The sequence below is a fragment of the Sinohyriopsis cumingii genome, chromosome 13, assembly GCF_028554795.1.
Source record: "Sinohyriopsis cumingii isolate HCF-2022 chromosome 13, ASM2855479v2, whole genome shotgun sequence".
NCBI lineage: Eukaryota > Metazoa > Mollusca > Bivalvia > Unionida > Unionidae > Sinohyriopsis > Sinohyriopsis cumingii.
The window spans coordinates 37,646,069-37,669,419 of NC_142973.1; the positions used below are offsets into that span (position 1 = coordinate 37,646,069).

General features: G+C 37.0%; 1 protein-coding gene across 1 annotated transcript in view; it reads right to left on the minus strand.

Annotated features, from left to right (window-relative positions):
• Positions 1 to 436: 436 nt before the first annotated feature.
• The window catches only part of LOC149785225 (uncharacterized), a 32,936-nt gene continuing 10,021 nt past the window's right edge, over positions 437 to 23,351 (minus strand). Inside the window, exons 2-7 of the mRNA XM_089979056.1 lie at positions 10,558 to 10,734; positions 9,882 to 10,056; positions 5,558 to 5,840; positions 4,498 to 4,605; positions 2,303 to 2,548; positions 437 to 1,785 (exon numbers count right to left, since the gene is read on the minus strand). Of these exons, the coding sequence (XP_089835182.1) occupies positions 1,468 to 1,785; positions 2,303 to 2,548; positions 4,498 to 4,605; positions 5,558 to 5,840; positions 9,882 to 10,056; positions 10,558 to 10,734 (1,307 nt within the window). The 3' untranslated portion in view covers positions 437 to 1,467. The remainder of the gene's footprint in view (positions 1,786 to 2,302; positions 2,549 to 4,497; positions 4,606 to 5,557; positions 5,841 to 9,881; positions 10,057 to 10,557; positions 10,735 to 23,351) is intronic.

Here is a 23,351-nt window from a genome sequence, read left to right on the forward strand (position 1 = left end):
TTCTCGGTTAATCTTGAGTGTCAGCGATGATGATTATGCTGATGCTAAATCGATATGGGACTCGTTCGACGGCAAAAACTTCGGGGATTATCATGATTTGTATCTTATCACAGATGTTTCATTGCTCGCAGATATATTTGAAAATTTCAGAAATGTCAGCGCAGATATTTACGGACTCGACCCAGCTTGGTACTACTTTGCACCGGAAATAAGCTGGGATGCATCACTGAAACAAAGCGAAATAAAACTGGAGTTGTTAACAGACCCAGATCGAGCGTGGAATCAGAGACGGAATAAACGTCATAAAAATATGTCAAGACCAATAATATGTATTTACACGACTATGATAATACAGCGCCATCAAGTTTTTGAACCTATCTCTAGCAACAAACTGTACGAGTATGCCATGTCCGAGTTTTTCAGATTTCACTGCGACAATATCAAAAACGTTATAGGAAAGTTTAAGGATGAAACAAATTTTATTTCTGTCGTTGAGTTTATCGGTTTACGGGGTAAAATGTATTGCTTAAAACTAGCTGATACTAAAGTTAAAAAATGAGCCAAAGGAATCAAAAGAAATGTAGTCGGTAAGGTAATAGGATTCGATAATTATATGGCTGTGCTAGACGGATTTTCTGGTTATGTTGAGATGATGACAATGAAATCTAATGTTCATAAAATTGAGACTAATGTTATCATAAAATCTGGTCTGTGTAATTTTGATGATAAGCGATATTGTTCTGATGTTATTAACACATTCGCGATAGGATATAAAATGTCTGATAGTGTTGATTTTAGCAAGGTGGATTTTTTAGATTGGTTATTACAGTAAAAAGTAGTGATAGTAAAATTTTGTGTGAAATATAAAATAAAAATCGCAGTAGTGAGCATAAAGGGGATTGTTTTTGAGCCAGCTATATTTTTATTTGACGACTATGATAAATTTTGTGATAGGTCCTCGACTTAGGTGATCGATAATGAAATCGACGCTGTTACCTCAACAAAGTTGTTTTCGTATTTTGTTTAGACTAACTTGGGGGGGGGGGTGATCATGGATGGGATAAAATCATGATGTCGTCTAAGTGCAAAAATATGGTTTTGCTATGAAAGCCCCATTTATGATCACTACTTTGGTTCTTATCCTATGTACCTCACTTAAATTTCAAAATTCTTTAATTACTGATTTAAGAACAAAAACTTAAATTATGTAAGGCTGTCTTCTATGAAACATTTTCATTCCAACACAAAATATGGAAACATAGAATCATTACATTTATCACTTAGGTCATAATAATCACGAACTATGAACTGATCACTTGTACATTCTACAGCTGTCTTTAAATTGCAGTCTCTGGTTGGTTGAAGTCAATGACGTAATGATAAAATTATACACGAAGCCGATGCAGTAACATAACGTTTCAGCTAGGCTTCCTGTTTGGCTTTCTATTGTTATTTTTAAGGGATGTGTTATGTCTGTGTTGTATTTATTGTTCCGTTTGTCTTCAGAGAGTCGATGTAGATCCACTCCATAGCTCGGTATGGTGACAACAGCTTACAGAAATGCATGCCCGACGAGCCATCGTCCTGGTTTTTAACGTTGGTGACGTGCGAATATGACGTAACATCTAAGCCCATTTCATTGTAATCAAGCTTAAGTTTGCTTCTTATCCAGTCCTCTTCAAATTTTATTGGATTATCCGGGTAGAACATAATTGGTAGACCTCTTTCTTTAAACCTGTTCTTTGCTGCTGTGGATGCATTTGCTAAAACATACGCGAATGCGACCTGCAACGAGTTCGATTGTACATTAGTTTCTAGTTTAGTTCTATATGGTGCAATCACCAATCAGGAGATGTCATAGGGTGGTACCTTCTGGGTGAAGGAAGTCAACGAAAAGTATTAATTTACTGACTCATTGATGGACTAATTAGTCGACTAACGGATATTGTATAGCACATAAACACATGAAATGTATAGTATCGAGGCAACTGAACCCGAACAGCTATCTACTTTGCTAATGTAAATTAAAATTGCTAAGACTTCTTGGAACACTCAGGTGCAAGTAATATTAGAATTAATCAGTTATAGGTCTATACAGATATGATAGCACATATTCGGGTTCTACCAGAAGGAAGTTGTTTATATAAAAATAAAATGAGATCGTATGGAAAAGTTAACGAATTACTTCACGCGTTACAATACTAAATCTGCACTGCTTCTTAATACGAAAGAAGGATAAATCTATGCACATGCCAGATCACACGGTATGTTAATTCCCAATCAAATTTAACTTTGAAATTACCTGGTTGACATCTTTACATGTGAGGTTCCCGGAGGCTGTAACATTGCCTAGAAGGTCAGCAATAGCTTGAGAGCTCTTCATTTTCGCCATAATTTCTTCTGGGGTCTGTGGGACCTCTGACACATCTTCGGGGTTGATGGGCTGACGGAGACAGGAATACGTAAGAACGGTTATTCCCTCTTCTGTCAAATATTCTTCTGGATTCTTTTCTCCGATGTATGCCTCCGAAACCTCTGTATCATACGCCTACAACGGCGAGAACAATATATATATATATATATATATATATATATATATATATATATATATATATATATATATATATATATATATATATATATATATCGACCAGTGTAATTGATAATCAGCAAAACCACTTTTGTAATACCGAGCTTCGTTGTAAAACCACTTTTGTAATACCGAGCTTTCCTGTTTGGATAGTAAGCTGTAAACAGTGGTTGATTTAGATTTTTAATTTAGTTTCAACAATTTGAGTCATAATGCTACAATGCCTGCCGTGTGGCAGTTAATAGTGATGACTAGCACTTGGGCATCATGCCGCAGACATGGAGCATTATGTCCCACCCAGTCACATTATCCTGACACCAGGCCAACCAGTCCTAATATTAACCTCTTAATGCAAAGCACCAAGCCAGGCTTCAAGTACCATTTTTGAAAGTCTTTAGGATGACTAGGCCGGGGTTCGAACCCAAGACCTTTCGCATCCGAGGCTGACCATCTAACCACTTAGGCCATTGCTTTTAGTTATTTCGTTTAAGTCTCTTTTTTAGATCGTAGTTAATAACACCTGCGCGTAGCTTGGATAATGTCAATACGTATTATGTAAGATTCCACTATAGACCCGATTCTTAGCATAAATAAACTTCCTGTCTGTTGTTTAGCCTGTCGGCGTAAGTTCAAAGGGAATTCTGTAACCAGGGACGACAGAGCGGAGTCTATGATCTTTGATTTGCAATCCGTCAGTGACGTCACGACCGATATGAAAACAATTTCAGGCTTAGGGAAAATGAGAACCAGAGGGTCACAAGTAAGTCTTAAATGAACCAAGGCAGTTTTCAAAAAGACCAGACCGTATACAATTAGAAACTGAGATTCAAGTCTAAGGCGGATTTTAAACAAGCAAGCCGCTTATGTTCGAACTAAATCCATTTTTCAATCGGATACGGTTCATAAGGAATTTAAGAGCCATTAGACTGTACTCCGGATGGCATAAACTTTCACACTTATTAAAGGAGGGAAGAGAATTCTAACTAGAATTTTAGGTTTGGATTAACGAACAAAGGTATCGTGAGGAATATTTCCGGGAGTTAGAGGTTCGACACCCAAGGATCGGAGACGAGAAAGGAGACGTGAAGAACACGTGGTAGGCGCTCGTAGTGACGTCAGCAGTTTTTGTGTAAGTGCAGTGTCGAAAGGAGCAAATGATAGTAAGCACCAGAAGTGTCTGAGGAACGGATCCGGAAGTGCCAGGAGAGCATGTTGTCAAGAGACCGGAGGTAAACAAGAGGAAGACAGTGACTGAGAGATGAGTAACAGAGACAACACTGAAAGGAAACAGTATCACTTAAGACCTTTACGTTCATGTGATGAAATAATAATAATTGGCAACTGATAATAGGTGATTGATTGTTTTAGTTCGAAAGAAATTGCTATGGAAAAATTTGTCAATGAAATTATTGAATACATTTGTTATATTTATTAAATTGTTATACTTTTCTCCTTGAGTTATTCATATACCTAGACCGTGGGCATTGCTGGCTGGGTGCTCAGAGCTATTTGAATTTTAAATGTCCACCTTTCTCCAGTATTAGAAGTAATACCGTAGGAAGCTTGTATGTATGTATGTATGTATTTATATATGTATGTATGCATTTATTTATTTATTTATTATGGCCGAAAAACAAATGTATCTATAGTAGAATTTAATTCATTGTCTTCTTCTCAAAAAGTCTGTGTCAGAAAATCTAAACAATTAGTTAATAAGAACAGTACAGTAGCATACAACAACACTGTTAGTGCTGCTACTACTACTACTAACAACAACAACAACAATAATAGTAATAGTAATAGCATTATTATTAGTAGTAGTAATAGTAGTATTATTTGTTGTTGTTGATCATCATAACAAATTTAAAAGCAATATAAATCACAATTTTCTATTTAATCCTCCTCACCTTTACATATTTGTCCAGATTGTTGCCCGCAATTATTTTCTGAGTGATTGACGTCCATACCGAGGTGCGATTACTGTTGTCATCTAATCCTTTTATGTCAAGTAGAGGCTGTGTGGAAAACAATGTATATGATATGCATAGTGTGTATGTAAATAATTATCTGATATGCCGCCTGAGGCAAGGATAAGCAGAAATAGTCCGACAGTCATTTCGTCCGTGAACAAGCTTGTCAACTCTCTAGCATCTACTTCCGACATATCTTTGCATATCTGACGTATTTGGCGAATTCACATAGCACTAACTTCCACAGGAAATATGTTAAAATATTTTTCCATGTTTCGTTCTCTGGAACCTAATTCAAATCTGTTAAATTAAAGCTTTTAGGAAGATTAAGCTGCGTCCATGGTGGTAAGTATGCACTATTGCACTAATTTTTCAATCATGTCGATCACCATGACTAACCATTTCGATTCTATTAATATTTAGACAATGTCCAGATTTGTTTGGCACGAATTGGCAAGCTGTTTGGGACAAATGATTATATACCTAGAACATGACAGTTCAAGCATCCACATTATGTTATATGTTTGCAAAAGCGTCTAGCACCTTTGATCGCCAACTGCTTACGTTACTGAATATACATACCGTTTGGCCAGGGGTCAGCTGGATTTTGTTGTCATGAAGTCATTTTTGCGTTAAACTTGGACGAGAAAAGATTATCTATTTTTTAACCTTCAGATGTCGATATTTTCCTTTACCTTTTTGGCATTACTAGGAAAATTAGACAAGTGTGAAAACAATAATCTGAATGATTCTTGACGAAACGCCTTTTGGTGGCAATGGTCTTACGAGAAGCTAAAGCGCCATCTGGAAACAGTTTTAGCGAATCGTTAATCAAAGATACATATAAACCGAGGAGCTCTACATTCACATAACATAGTCTCAAACACACAAAAAAACCTCTTCCTAATCAAGATATGAATCAACCAAGTTATGTGTGATGGCTTCAGCAATTCCCTTGCATGAAATTGTGTTCAATTTTGTAAACAAAAAATGAAACCTGTATTATAGTCAACGTGTTCTGATAAGACACAGACAGAGACACCATTGCTTGTTTGGCATATGGGTTTGGATCTGGCAAGGTAGCAAGAATAAAATCGCTTGTATGATTGGATATTTGCTCATGCGCATTGTCTTCCGTCACATCCGGTTTCAGGTCATGCTTTGCGACATTTGGCGGCATGGTTCCAGAGCCAAACTGACCATGATTAACTCCAGGCATCACGATAACTGGTGTTCGAAATGTAGCATTGGCGTCATTCTTGACGTCATTCTCAAGCTCCCTAGAAAAATAAAGGCAATGAAAGTTGTTACTTATGAATGAAAACTTAAAATTTCTGACTAAAACAGTAGGGGTGAAACGATACACGTGTGCCGCGTATCGATACGATTCACAATACACAGCCTACAATACGATACACATCAATACTCTTGATGGTATTTCTATCATTGAAAGGTAGGTGGTGCCCCTTTATGTGTGTTGACTTACTGGTTGTATTTCCAGTATGCCTATTACAGAGAGAGATGTAGTTATCATATATTTATATGCAATTCTCATCAATGACAAAATAACAAAAATACTTTCAAACAGACGACATGTTGGCTGTCAGTGAGTTTTATTCAGTGTTTTAGGCTGTTGGATTGTGGCTCTATTTAACTCACTTTAGCCACCAGGCCCTTTGTTTTGCACTTGCATGAATGCTTTGAAAACATCTTATTTCCAGTTTCATGTCTAACTTAAACTTGGAAGACATTACGTTGTTATCTTCAAAACAGAAGAAATAAAGCAAATTCCTCGTGCAAAGAAAATCTCTTCTAGAACAAGTTTAGGCATGGGAATGAGGATGAATACCAACAAAATCTATCACATTGTACTTCCTTCATTTGCAAAAGGCTGCTGTGGCCACAGGTACTTGCATTTATTAGTGAAGAAAGGAAACTACTGACGACACCCAATCCCATTCTATATTTTTTATAAAACATTTACACAAGGTAATCAACTTGAACTGTTTAACATCTTTGCTGATATTGTGGTAACTGTATTTATTCCATAAGCACCTTCATTCACTGGTTAAATATTTCTGCATAAAATGAGAAGTTCCAAATTTGTTCCCCATGTACAATTTAAGGAGAGATGCTGCCAGGATTTTAGCTTAAGGGGACCTCACCCGTTGTCACGGAAAGAAGGGAAGAGCAGTTGTTGTTGTTGTTGTGGGGTTTAACGCCATTTTTCAGCACACGATAGGCTATACATGGCGGCCAGTATTAATGGTGGAGTAAGAACCCGGGAAAACACCGGAAAGAACCACCGACCCACGAGAAGCTACTGGCAAGCTTTCTCACATACCCACATTGGCTGAATCCTAGACTCGAACCGCCGCAGACAGAGGTGAGATGGCAGTGATCCGTAACGAAGAGCGCTTTAGACCACTCGGCCACTCGGGGCCCCAGGGAAGAGTAGAAAAGAAGGAGTAGGAGGATGAAACACTCATGGCTTAATATTTGCCAAACATTTAAATACTCCATATTTTAGAGCTCTATTGAAATCAGAATCTTTAAAAGCTGTCACCTCTAGTTGTATAAGTATTAGTGTGTTAATTCTTTCTGAGCATACTCTGTTCCTTATCTGTGTATGAATATTTGTCTGTGCTTCCTTCTGAAATGGCATAAGCATAGCTAGCTTTGTCAGCTTGAAGATGTTGGGAAACTGATCTTTGTGGCTGTTATTTAGAACTTTTTAGAGCTCACAGATATTATCTTTTGGATACATCTGCTCCAAAACAGGATTTTTCACAAATGCAAATTTACTTCTTCAACCAGTACTTTACTGACTACCATGCCAGAAATTTTATTTGTTCCAGAATGCTGTATTAGAATTTTTAGTCCATAAATGCCATAGTCTGCTTGTGCAGATAGAGGATTCAAAATAAATATCTTTACGTCTTAATTTCATTTTTTCATCTTTATTTATTCAGTTTATCTTAACTTTGATATGGGTATGTGGTTTTGTAGCATATGATTCACAGAGCTAAAATGATTTTAAAAAAATGAAAATTGCATTCTACTCTTAAATTGTATGCAGTTTAAATATGCTCAGTATTCTGCCCTTTCTACATTTAATTTCGAAATTCTACTGAAAGAGAGACTGACTGCCATGCCCTCTATTTTGGTATATGCAATACGTGCATCTGACTCGTATTTAACACCATTTTCGGGCTCAAAATCACTCATTGGTATATCATTAACAATTTCCCAGCTCCAATAATCCAATATACTTCATAACTTTAAAAATTATTGTCATCATCACTATCACCAACCAGTATTTTGCGAACAAAAACGTAATGAACCACGCCGGGAATCAGAGATTTGTGGTTTTCAAGGTGGTCCGTACTTTATACACGCATTTGTAAAACTTTCTTCATTGATGGTTAAACCTACGCCATAATGTTTATTCCAGGTCACAATGTGCCAATCAAATTTAGTTTACAAACCATTTTTGTCATGCTTGAAGAACTGATGTGTAAACAGTTGCCTACCCCAAAAACAGATGTCGCGACAAGGATGGTTAAATAAAAACGGTATAATTCGTCGAGCACATTTTCATATGCGAGACTTTTAACTAATTTGCGAGAGTGATCGCGCATCACAGTTCTCCAAGTGTGCGAATCCGTACATATTTGCACGATCCACGCAGTCGTACACCCTAAGTACTTTATATATCAGTGACTTTAGAACGAAGTTTCTTTGCTGCTTTCCTAGTACTTTCCGTCTGTCACGCAGGGAATAAGCTGCACTGATTGCTGATTGGTAGTTATTATTCAGCCTAGACCAGAACAAGCAGTAACCACTAATAAGAGATCAATGCACCATATTTCAGTGTGACACATCGGTTGTGTTGCTTTCAAAATCAAATTCAATGTAGAAAGTTCGCGTAAAATTGGTTATTAAATGATGAGTATAGTACTTCATTATACATGTGGAACACATTTGGAATATATCCTTTTTGTTGAACATGCTACTTGGTTAATATAATTAGCATGGAAAAGGAGGTGGGTGCAGATTACGTACCATGCCAATTTGTTTGAATTTGCAGAAGGCTCGCGAGTTTTCTCAATAGTTGTTTTCATTTTTACTAACACAAATGAGTGCCTAGGTCTACAAATGCTGTTTTATGATGAATTATATATTTAATTAATAAGAAGACGAGGTAATAATAATTATTCATAACTGCTGAAGACTAATAAACGTATATACGTAAGTATCGTTTTGTATCGATTCTACATCTTTTGTATCGATATGTCTATCTTTCCAGCAACAGTATCGATGCATCGATATATCGATGAATCGTTTCACCCCTATAAATCAGTGATAGTTCTAAGTTAATCAAGTTTTAAATCCCACTGAAGCATACCTAAAAGGACATAAGATGTTGCAAATAAATGACACATGCTTATAACTTTATTACTTAACTTATCTAACTTATACATAAAAGACACGTTTCCACATATGACAAAAATTGTAGTCTCGTCAGTTCAAATGTTGCTTTCGTACGTTCCCAATCTGAGCTGTTTTGTTGTTGTTGTAGAATTTAACGCCATTTTCAGCACAATATAGGCTATACGTGGCGGCTAGTATAAATGGCGGAGGAACAACCCGGCAAAACCCCGGAAAGAACCACCGACCCACGAGAAGCTACTGGCATGCTTTCTCACATACCCACATTGGCCGAACCCGAGACTCGAACCCAGACAGGTGAGATGGCAATGATCGTAACGGTGAGCGCTTTAGACCACTCGGCCACTCGGGGCCCCGAGCTGTTTTGTATTGCAAGGTTTTTCTTATTCAGGACTGTTCTTCGAAAACGATCAAAGTTTCTATTTATAAAAAAAATAAACGATTAGGATCAGCGAGCAAACAAAGCCGAATAGGTCACGTTAAATCACAATCATAAAAATGAGTGACTGTATCTTCACTCAAACGGGCAATTGGATTATAGTCATGGTTTGCCGCACATAATGGCTAAGGGGGGGGGGGCACTTGCTCCCACTCCGTATTTCACCTCTAAATATATTCTGACCTACATCCGCAAAACTTAACAGCATACCACTACATGTTTGCCACCCCACCCCCTTCAGAAAATAATTCTGCTGACGCCCCTGATTATAGTAATAGGAGTGTCTTAATATAAGATTAAAAAAATAAACGCAGATTTAATAACACGTATCAAAAAGATATTTACGTACACAAAATATGGAATGGTCGGGAAGCGCACACACCTAGGTAAATTAACTATTCCTTTATAAGAGATTATATAAGTTACTGACTCGAAGGTATCCGCAATCCTTGTTATCCTTGTGAGGCCATCCAGATCTCCTGATAATGTCATGACAGGTACGGGATACGCGTGCAGCGCGTGTTCACGTGTCAAGTACGAGGCGTAAAGAAGAACGCCTTTCAGCTGTGTCGGGTGGGATATGCCGTACATTCCAACAAATACACCTTGCAAAGAAATAATAATTCAAAATTTGTCAAACCAATAACGGTCCTTACGTTACATTTATCGACATTAAATCTGACTGCATTTTAAAAATAACGTGTCAGCCCAGAAAAACCAGGATCACTTTTCTTTTGCGGATAATCAAACTAGTGATTATGTCCATAAAGAATTTTTTTTTATAGGAGATTTATATTTTAACTATCACGGATACAGAGAGTTTTCTTGGGCAATAACAACAGAAATTCAGTCTACAACTAATAAAACTTGAATTTTCATCCCAAAATTCAGCTGAAAACTTCGTTTTCCGTATATTCATATAATCTGCTAGTGACATAGAAGGGATACATTTGCTTGGAACACTATCAATATAGTTATCATGGAGTTATTTTTACAGTGTATGCCTAGTACGAAATCAACTGAGCGTTCTCATTTAATTCATGAAAGATGGTTTCGTATGTTTTCTTGCTAAAAACAAAAACGACATACTAAAGAATATGCTTTACCTCCAAGACTGTGACCTGCCAAAAAGTAATTGGTTGACTTCATTCCCATGTTCTTAAGTTCATCAAAAGCTTTGTCGACCGCCAGTTCCAACTGTAGAGGGTTGGGAGTGTCAAAAACGAAATCCTCCAAAAGCGCTATCCACAACATAGCTGGGCACGCCATCTGGATTGCTTTTCCTGTCATGTAATGAACACAACTTTAAATCTTACTTTAGGTTGATTGCACAGGTTCACGCGGTCTACATTACGTGCAAACCTGCATTAATGGACACCGTCACAAGAATGATACATTCTCATAACAACGCTTTAAACCTATATAGTTCACTCGTACAAATTAATCACAGTAACAAGGACACCGATTTTGCAATCTTTTGGACATGTTTTATTGTACTATCGATGGTGTGGGTGCTGGCATGAGATGGCCCTACTCATGGAAGAAACTGGAAAATCCCCAGAGATTATCCCAGCGATAAAAAGGGATGAAATTCGCATACGGTCTGTACAGTACATACAGCCACATTTACAGTCCCAACATTTTAATAAAAGAATTGTGAATGCCAGTAAGCTAATAGTTTTACTAGTTCATGTATAAAATCTGAAGTAACGGAATCGAATCCACACGCTTGCAATTTGCCACCCTCAAATAGACCCCACCCGCGTGTCTTATAAAAATTCTAGTTCCAGCATCAACAAAGAGAAAGAACAACATTATGCGGTACCTTCGTGACCGCAGGTAAAAAGAGTTATGACCTGGTAATCTCGTTCAACCAGACTTTCGCATGGCTCCGTGAGAACTTCACAATACGAGGGTGCATAGTATGGGTAAATCTCAAACAGTCACGCGAGAGTCTGGATGCATGTGACTCATTATATGGTTGTTGTTTAAAGGTAATCTTAATGGATTGTATAAGGTCCTGCGTTGCCCTTCTAGTGAACGAAACAATCGACCTTAGACGAGCGATCACCAATTCTTCAAATTGCAGAGGTGCAATGCAAGTAGGTTGTTGTTGTTGTTATTTGTTAACGCCATTTTTGAACACAAGATAGGTTATACATGGCGGCCAGTATTAGTGGTGGAGGAAGAACCCGGGAAACCCCGTAAAGAACCACCGACCCACGGGAAACTACCGGAACGCTTTCTCACATACCCAGATTGGCGGAGCCCGAGACTCGAATCCATACAGACAGAGGTGAGATGGTAGCGATCCGTAAAGATGTGCGCTTCAGATCACTCGGCCACTCGGGGCCCCTACATGTAGGTATTACCTGTACTATCTAGCACATAATGAACTTTATATCGATTGCTTAGGACAGAGGTGGACATGGTATAAAATTGTTTTGTAATATAAACTAAATAAAAATCAGCAAATGACTTTATCGTGGTATAACATTGACATCTTGTTTGGGAAAATTGTTTGAAAAAATACTGATGACCAGAATTCAAAAATATTTAGACAAAATAAGCTTTCCACATCCTTATCAATTTGGATTTCGTAAGGAGGCTGGAGCTGTCTCCGCTGCATTTACTCTTCAAGAATGTTTGATGTACTTTAATAATCATAACTCTAATGAATATGCTGTTTTTCTGGATAACGAAAAGGCATTCGATAGACTGTGGCATTGTGGACTACTAAAAAACTAAAAATATTAGGAATTAATGCAAAAATATGGAGAATAATCGCCCATTCCTACAGCAGCAGAGAGGGTGAACAGACCACTTAACGCGTCACGTACGTTTTTTAGACAAAAAAAATAGTGACCCTTCATAGAGGTCAATACCACGTCTACGATTATTGTTTGTCCCAAACAGAATTGTAGACAGGACCCTCTCTGCTGCTATTAATTAAAAAATTGTTATATTAAAAATAATGGTATATCCAGAATCTCATACTGCAAGAATAGCACGAGAACGATTAGAAGCAATTAAAATATTTCTTCCTGTCAGAACTCATTTAGAAAAAATCTGCAAGCGCAGCAAGAAGCACAAGTTGAGTACGAAGAAGAAACTAAAAAAATGTTTAAACCCGTCACTGCAGCTACTGAACAAGTTACAGCTGTCATCAAATAAGATCTTCTTCCGGTAACAAAACAAACAGCAGAACAAACCGAAAAAATAGCAAGAAGAACTAAACAAACAAAGAAGATTTTACGAGATCTTCCACCTGGCATAGCCAGGGAAATAGCTGCGGCTCAACCTCCACCTGTTGGTGAGGAAATACTTTAAAGTATTGGAAAACTTCGTGCTGAAGTCGCCGACGTGCAAAAAGAACATGCACCTGAACCCGAACTAGTAGAAAAAAATATAAAATTAATTGCAAAATTTAAGGAAGGGGTTGTTGAAGAAATTAGGAATACTAAAGAAGAACAATTACCCGAAGCAATATTAAATAGTATATTTAATAAATCTAGTATTTTAAAATCCCGTCATGAAAAAGTAAGTGATGATAATCTTATTAAATATATATATCGCGTATATTACAACAAAAAACAAGCTAAAGGTCAAGAATACAAAATTATTAAAGAAGAAGTAAAAAGACTTTATAGAGAGAGGCTGAAACAACAAGAACAACTTTCCCAGTATCAACTTCCTCCACCTTTACAACGTAAAAAAATTTCTGCGCCGGCAATGACATATTCACCGGTAGATTCACCACCTGGATTTCGAAGAAGTGACTCACCTGACATACCCCCGGTCACCACTGAAGTACTTTCTCCGGTAATGCAACCACCAGTATTTAAAACACCTCAAGATGAACCTAAAAGAGGATCTGGTTTATATCCTGATAATATCATTAATGATGTGTCACGGTTAGAAGTTCTCATAGGAGGAAAACGTGCCGGAAATAATTCACCAGAAATAATTAATGAAGCAGCTGATATTTGTCGGCGATTATTTCAAGGGGGTATCATGGATATCGGAGTTTACCGAGAACTTATCGATGAACTTGTTGATGACTAATTGTTAGATAAATAACAAATAAAATAAGATGATCATACATAATAATCATCGTAAACCTGTACAGGTCAGAGCGGTGAACTCACGATTACCAATCTACAGAGCTACTTACGGAGATGGACTTGGTGATGTTGTGCTGAGATTATTCACAAGGATAGCTCCAAAAGCAGCACCCGTTGCAAAACAAATATCGATGAAAGCTATCGATATTGTTCGTGAAAAAGCTCCTGGAGCAATTGTCAATGTTGCTGGTAAGGCGTTTTCGGCAATCAAAGAAAGACTAGCACGATTATTGCGACGAAAACAACAACCACCAGTGAAACTGGCAAGTACTGAAATTATGCCCGCAGACGTAAGTAAAATAATAAATCAGGCTGCAAATAAAAAACTAGCGGACTTATCTGAAGAGGCAGAAAGAAATATAACATCAAATTTGATAGCAGATCAAAGACTCAGTGAATCAGGAAATAATATTTCAAGCATGATATCAGGAAGTGGAGTTTCCAAACCCGGTTTTCGTGTTAGACGAAAATAATTATAATAAAATGTTTAAACGTGAATCCGATGAAGCATTTGATATGGAGGCACCTGTCCTTAAAGATGAATCGGTACGTGATTATCAGTTTTATTCTTATGAGGCACGAATACCAGATCAACGTGGAAGAATTGAACTACAAGTTCATGATACAAGTAGATACTTTTTACCCTCTGAGGCTTTTCTTGAGGTAGAAGGTACAATTGTAAAAACGAATGATACTAATTACGGAGGTGCAGTAAAAGTTGGTTTTGTCAACAATGGGATTATGGCGTTGTTTGATAGCGCCACTTATGTGATCGATGGAACAAATATTGAATCGATTCAGAAAGATGTAGACGTTGCTACAACAATAATAGGATTAGCAAGATATTCTGATGATTATACAAGATCAGCAGGTCCTACAATGATGTTTGTGAAAGATAACTCCAATCACCCTGAAAGCGATCCGTATAATATAAGACGACCAAGAAATTTTGCCAATAACGCTGATGCTCATGTGTGGCCAGTGGTTCATGGTTCTAGCGAAAATTTCAACTTGGGATTTGCAGCACGTAAAAATATGTTACTAGGAGACAATAGAAGATTTTCATGTGCAATTCCACTATCGCATATTTTTGGATTTCGTAGAAATTTTAGAAAAGTTATTTTTGGAGCTAGACACACGGTTGTTCTTGTGCGAAAAGGTGATAATAACGATGCTCCGTGGAGACCTGTTGGTGATGCTGGTAAAGTAATATTGTCTAAACTTTCGCTGTGGATGCCGGTAATGACTCCAACGATCGCAGTAGAATAAAAATTAATTTCTTTCATGGACACTGGTGGTAAATCCTTATTGTCATGGTTAACAACAAGCACAGATAGTATGCAAAGTAACGTTAACGGTCAGTTCACATGGCATATAGCATCACAACAGGGTGTTTCTGCACCGCGACATATTTTTGTTGCGTTTCAGGAAACTAATCGATTAGGCTCACAAGTTCACTCTCATATGATATTATATAAACTAGGTATCACAGATATTTCTTTACGGATAAACGGACAACAAGAACCAACAGAAAATATACAACTAAATTATGAGCAGAATCGTATAGGACGTGCATATCATCGTTTAATGTCATTCATGGGACGTGATCAAAATGTTGATACCGGTTTGCAAATATCACAATATGATTTCAGAACTTTGTATCCGATTTATTATTTTTCACTGGAACATCTTGATCTATCAAAACAATCTGTCGTTGATATACATCTTAAAGCAACATTGAATACAGGTGGTGTTAATTATAGAGCAATCGCGGTCATACTTAGCGATAAAGCCATGTTACTTGAAGGTGGTAGTGGTCGAATGAGAGTCGTTGATGCACCAGTGGAAAATCTCTAATTATTCAGAAAAATATTACTTATATAAAAATGTCGTATAGTCATGTTAATGTTACTCTGACTCCCGGTCAGGTCAAAAAGCTTCAATCAAAAACCACCAGCAAATGCGGAACTAAAATATCACTAAAACGAGATCAGATGGGTGGTGGTCCAAACAAATTATCGTTGACAAATAATCAGATTAAACATTTCAATAAAGCCCTAGAATCAAAAACTGGAGTTCAATTACGTCTTTCTCCGAGCACCATCAAAGACATGGTTAAAATAGGTGGCATATTTCCACTTCTCGCGGCTATTCCAGCGTTAATAGCTGCTGCCGCTCCAGCCGTAGCAAAGGCAGCCGCGTTAGGTGCTGTTGGAACAGCTGCTGGAATGGCTCTAAAGAAAGCAGTAGGAAAGAGGTACAAAAAAAGGGACGCGGTCTAAGATTACCGGGATATCGCTGGGGAAAAGGTCTAAGGCTTCCACGTTAGATGTTCCAGCATCAGATTTTGATTTACTTGATGCTGCTAAAAAATTAAAAATAAAAGCCTTTAGAGGTGTTTTTATGCGAGATCAATTACCAAAAAACCGAATAAACTCGAAACAAGTATTATTAATCTCGACTCGAATTCAGGATCCGGTACTCATTGGGTATCATACGCGGTTGATCCACGTGGAATCGTTTATTTTGATTCATACGGGTTAGCCCCACCTGTTGAATTTATCAAGTATGTCGCACCACTTCACGCAAGAACCTCTGGTTGTAAAGTTTGGTATTCAACGCTACCCACACAAACAATGACAGATCCGCCAATATGTGGCCGTGAGGTAATTAATGTACTCGACGCTATATCAAAATCATCCAAACCGCCACATAAAGTTGTGCATGATTATACAAGCAACCGCTTCGTTGCGCGTAAGGCGTTTTAAACAGATCTTGGATCTTAAAATATAATGGTTGATATTTACGGAAGAAGATCTTCCCGCGTTAAGAGAAAATCCGGCGATGTTGATCCGTCGAAGTATGCGACTAAAGACGAACTTGCTGATATCATGAATCTTGCTGGAGTTGATCCAGATGAGGTCGTTATTTTTCAAGATCGATATGGTAAACTAAAAACGAGCAATATCAGATGGAATGATATAGTTCGACGAGTACTCGGTGCAGTTACAGATAATATTCCCGTGTTTACTGACAGCGGCAGAATCAGAGATTCAAGTGTATCATTTACAACCATCAGAGATGAAATTGCAAGAAGCGTTGCTAATCGCGTGAAAAATACCGGTGACACAATGACGGGTGAACTCAGTATGATCGGAAATAAAATAGTAGTTTTAAGAGATCCAACATCCGACGAAGATGCAGCAACAAAAAAATACGTCGACAACGTAGATATTAAATTATCCACGTTGCGGGTCGAGTATGACGTTCACGTGGGCGCTTTTGGAAGATTTCGCAGAAACCATCCAAGAACCGCAGAAGAATTCTTCGGCACTCCCCCCGTCATCGACATAAAACTCGCTGATATCAAAAGTAACTTAGACACGATCAAACAAACACAGCAAAACGTCGTAGCGGTGATTCCTGAGATCGTTAATAAAACCAATTTGATTAAAATTTCAGCCGGAATAACTCCTGGGCATATCACAAACATCGTATGCACTGTATCATCAGGATTCGCAACATGGTCGCAGCAAAATAAAACCATCAAATATACCGCAACAGTCACTGGCGTGTACAGGTTGTCTGTGTTCAATGGTGCAAAATTTGAAATATTTACAACGCATCTATGGCGTCATTCAACGGATAGGTTTTCCGGAGTTGTATCTGTTATATTAAATAGCTGAACCGAAGAAATATTTATCCTGGAAGCAGATGATAAGAAATTAACCGCAACATCTTACTGGTGGTGTTTGGAATTTGTAGCTGAAACACCTCAATTGGTTACTGTATAAAAATATATGGACGGTGCACAATACAGATACAATCAAGCGCGTGAATGGCAGGCGGCGCTAAAAGATCAAGTCGAACAATATACAGTAAAAGTACAAAAATATCGACGACGATTAGTTATCGTGGACGTGATTGTTTATTCAGTATCCGCTGTTGTTGCTGGAACTGGTGTTATATTATCAGCGGTGACAATGATGGCACCAGTAGCTGTAACTATTTGTATTTCAGCAGCAACAACTATTGCAGGTGTGCTTAATATCATCACAAAAAAAAATATGCACCTGCACGAATGAAAAATTATCCGATTACATGATAAGATTGCATACAGCGACGGTCGCATACTCGAAGTTATCCTCGTTGTTATCAGCGAGTCTCAGTGATGGAATTATATCTGATTTCGAGTTTTCAATGATGACTAAAATATACGACGAAGGTATCGGTATTAAAGACATAAATACTAATAATGACAGAATTACTCCAGCAGATCGTGACTAACACAACTCCGCCAAAGATAACGATGATCTCGGTAAGTTCAACTAATCCTGAATTTAGTATTAATTTTCCTACTGCAATTCCAGTAAAAGAAATAGCATTAGCTCAATTACGAGTATATTACAGCTGGCCAAATATCAGATCAAAATCATTTAATGGTACACCAGCAAATAATTTGCTTGTATTTGCTAACAAGAACAAACCAGATGGTACTCCTGACTGGATAGATGTTGGAATACCCACTGGTAGTTATGAGATCGAACAAATCAATGAGGAATTTCAACGTAGAATAAAATCAATAACCGGAAAAGAAGCAAAAATATCAATTAACGTTCATGAACCGACGCTGTCCTCGACGGTTGAGATACATTCTCCTGATTATGCCGTTGATATTTATCAATCCACGATAAGATCCGTACTAGGTTAGCCGGATGTTCCCCCGGTGTATGAAGGACCACCAGAACCGAAAAAATCTGATTTTACGTCAACAAATAGATCTCGTCACGAAGTTACAATGACAGATCTTTGGTGGTGGTGGCGTGGACCTCGAACTTGGGATGCTAGTTTGGATGATTTAATTGGTTATGGTGGTGACATATTTTCAGCTTTACCAGAAGATAAAACTCCTGGCCATATTCATGAACACGAAATTATAAGAACTATTGACAGTTCCAATCTTGATCATAAAGATCAACTAAATAAACTACGTGAACGCCTCACTGAGTATCTTTTCGATATAACATCCCACGAGACACGAGGGGAAATTATCAAACAAATAGAAATTCTGAATTATATCGCAGAAGCTATAGAATGCAATCAGAACAAAATTATAGATCTAATTTTAAAATCATCTCCCGCTGCAAAAAAGTTTTTAATTGATAAATATAAAATCAAGGAATCTGATATACCGACGTTCAAATTTCCCGATTATGACCCGGACGCTCGGAGAAAATCTGTCAATGATGTCATTGATGAATATTTTCCTAAAATACTCGATGCGTGGAAAAAACTAACACCACCTCCAAATGTTCTCAGACATAATAATGATCGACATGGCGGCGGCAGGCACGTTTCTCCGGGAATCGTTAATATAACCAGCACGATTGTGGTCAATCTGGTTTGTGACGTAGTCGATGGCAGCTATCAAATAGATCTCGGAAAATCAAATCAGGCTCAACAAGGATATATTTTATATACATTTACACCACAAGTTCCCCCTGGAAGTTTAATCGTGCAAGAACCAACTAATCCTGTGTATCTGCGGTGTTACAATAATATGTTAACACGAATAAATTTTAAGCTCACAGACCACCTTAATCGCTTAATTGACATGCGTGGAGAAGAGCTTGTGATAAATCTGTATTTGAAATCTTAATTAATCCAGTAAATGTTATATAATGTACGAGCACGTGATTGTTTTTATACATGACAAAGAAGCACTTGAAAACGCCATCAGAACAGTGTTTTCACAAAACATGGAGCAATTTAGCGTTAATTTAGTTATTGATGAATACGGAAGCGAGGATTTCTTATTAACACAAGAACAGTTAGATGAGCTCCGTCGAGAACATATTATCGAGATCATCTGTAACAGAGATCAGATTCTAAATTATACACACTCCTGCATTAAACTCGATCAACTTAAAAAAATAATATTTCAGAATAAATAAATATAATCACTGATGGGATAAATTACACAAATTAATCAGTTTTGTACAATCTGAAATAATTCTGAAATGAATCAATCTGATGGGGTGGTTAGTACTTAAAAGTATAGAAATCAATCAGTTTGCTAATTCTGATGGGGTAATTGGTACTGAAAATTATACAAATCAGTTTGCTAATTCTGATGGGGTAATTGGTACTGAACATTATACAAATTAATCAGTTTTCAAAAAAATGCTACAAAAAATATTGTATTATTATTCTGAAATATTTTTATTATTATTCTGAAATATTTTATTTTTTTGTGAATCAATCTGATGGGGTAATTGGTACTGAAAATTATACAAATCAATCAGTGTGCTATTTCTGATGGGGTGATTGCCACTTAAAAGTATACAAATCAATCAGCTTTGTAATTTTGATGGGGTGGTTGCTACTTAAAAGTATACAAATTAATCAGTTTTCCAAAAATATTTTATTATTATTCTGAAATATTTTATTTTTTATGTAAATTAATTCTGATGTGATATACAGTGAGAGAAATTATACTACTACTCAGGGTTGCTTTGGTCGTTACCCGCTGACATAATTTTTCTTAAGTATCTTATGCGGGTACTGATTGTTTTTTTTTGTTTCGTATTCGCTGGATAAATCCCGACCTGATCTTTTCTACTGCAACAGAAAGAGGAATAAATTCATTTACTTGATCATCGTTAATCATAGCCAGTGACTGAAACATAGCTGCCTGAATCCGCTTTATGAACTTATATTGAGATGAGAGAACATACTTATTTTCATTTTTAAGTTCTTCTAACGTTTCAAAATCAGATATTATTTTTTCAGGATTTAGTTCATCAGATATATTAATTCCGTTTCTTCTAGTTTTTTAATAGCAGAAATAATGTCTTTGATATTTTCATGGTTCATTATATAATATATAAATCTTTAAAATAAAAAAAATATCCCTATAGAACCCCTATCGAGTCTTTAGCGAGTTCGTCGGGATGTTTCAAGGACGGCACAGGTACACGAAACACTACCCCCCTATGAGAGCCCCTAACCCGTCAAACAACGGTCTAGAGGCCCAAGAGGGTGTGTTTGGTGAAGATATACAATGAAATGGATATATACAATGAAATGGATATATACAATGAATGAGGAGCCCCTATCGAGTCTTTAGCGAGCTCAGATTATGGATATATACAATGAATGAATGACGGCACAAACATATATTATGAAATGAACTTCTATTCGAGTTTTTTAGCAAGTTCATTAAGTATGAAATGAATATATACAAAGAAATGGGTATGTACAATGAATGAAGGACATTGCAAACATATAATGAATGATGGACAGTACAAACATATAATGAATGAAGGACAGTACAAACATATACGCTCAGCAAAAACCCACCCACAATAATCGAGCCCGTGGGTGATACGAAAATATGTATCAACCACCGGTTGATATGGTGGTTGAGTTTGCTGAGCCCCCAAGTATTATAAAAATCGCAATTATGCGCAAACCACCGACATGTTGTCAGCCATGGGATTCGATCCTGGACCGCGAGCGTCACAGTCCAATACGATACCGATTGAGCTATCAAATCTTATTACAAACATATGTTTCGAAAGTTAATATATAGCTAATATTCATTGAAAAGGAACTGATTTCGAATATATTTACTCAAAATATAATTCTGAATTCAAGAAATACGTTTATATAATATATTCTCACCAAACGAAGCTAAAGTAAGGAATTTCCTATTTACTATACCACGCCATCTATGATAGAACATCCGATCTAGATCATCTAACTGCTAGATTTTTCCATCCTCTCTATGACTGGTCAAAGGGAGTTTACTCAATAAATAAATAATCACACATACATACACAATCTCGCATTATATTTCTGCACTGAACAAGGAAAATGCAACTGATTTTTAATTCCAAACACTATCATGGACCTATTTCTGTAATCGAGTCAGTACATGCAGGATCCATGTGCTGTACATTGGATCTAAAATTAACCCGCCACGATCGATACAGACTAGACGCTGGATTCTGCACTCAGTAGGCTGGAATATACATGTCGGTTTTCTGTAGGTTAGATGTATACATGTATTCTATGTGTTGCGCTGTTCAAAATGTTTCACGAATAGGGCAGAAAAATACACGAACTGTATATTTTTGTAAGTTAGAAATCATAAATCCATTCTGTGATGCATACTGTTCAACTTGCTCCACCAGGCATCACAGACCTTGGATGTTGTATAACATTATGACCATAAATTACCTCCATTTCATGAGTCAAAAAATAAGTAGTATAATAATGACAATTTCTGACCCAAAAAAATAAATATAATTCGAGGTGGTGATGATAGTTAACAATACTGAAAGGTGATTTTCTGCTTATATTTTTTTGAGAAAGCGGTTTTATATATATTTTCTGCTACTTTTTGCACTGAAGGCATGCAGATATCAAAGTATCTCGCAGCTGAATGCATCGAACGAAATATAATTACTTCGCCAGTTTCTGTGTTTGTGGAATTTACCGCCCTCTTTCCGATTGTTTTACATCTTCCAGTATTACCACGTGCAGAGTTCACGCTTTGTGTGACAACACGAAGGTTGGATAAATTATTGTTTTGAGGATCCCCGTCAACATGATCAATAACAAGACCGTCATTGATCATCCCATTATGACATTCATACACAAATCTATGAGAGAGATAGCTTTTCTTTCCCCCCTCATATGTGAACGCTAGATAACCAGAATTAATGACATGACCAACTGGTCTCCTCAACCTACAGTGTCTAATGACACCATTACGATCTGATTCGTAATTCTTGATGAGAGGATGTGGGACAAATATATTTTGCTCCATTATAATAATATTATTTGTTTAAATCATTGTTTGTCTGAAATCTTGATATATAATCCTCCACGGGTTTTATAGCGTTTTCACTATTATTATTTTGTTTGTCATAATATCTTTTAAGTTCTCTGAACCGTTTTCCACCGCACTTTCCACATAATTCTGTTTTTCCTCGCACTCCAATACCACATCGCAGACACGGTATTGGTCCTAGACTTCCTCGTCGTATACTTTGTAAGTGCATCCAACAAAATTCACCTCTACAGGATTTGTTGCATCGATTTACCGAACCGATCATGAGCCATCTGCATTGAGACATTGTATATATATAATATTCTTTATTTAAATATTTGTTTTAATTATATGAATGAGTTTGAGAGATTATCCCAAACTAGGCCTGTTAAATATAAATTTAACCTCGACAGACTATCTTCTGATTTACCAGTACGAGATTTGGTTGATCCGAAAAATAAAAGTTTGATCAATAAAATTCACGACGCCAAGAAAGAATTTTACACGGATGGTGCATCTCATACATGGTCAACGTTCAAGATTATACGCAATACTGTCAAGGACGCTACAATGAATGACAAACGAGCGGAAACTATCATTAACTACATCGCTGAGTATGAGGGTAATCACAAATATTTCTTTAGAGTACAATTCATTGTACTAACAGAAACTGGTAGTTGGATTATCCGTGACAAATATGATCCTGTCCTTGGTAATAATAAAATCGCCATATTAAGTAAAAATTCCAGACCAGGTCTATTGACGGATATTGACAAACCGTATTATGAGCGAGCGTATCCTGTAACAGCGGCTATTTATGGAATCTATGAGATAAATAAAAAACCCAGCGTTGATAAACTGACACCCATGAAATTTTCAAGGTTAAATTGTGTAGCCGAACGAGTAATAGAACACTTTACAAACGCGATGCGTGGAA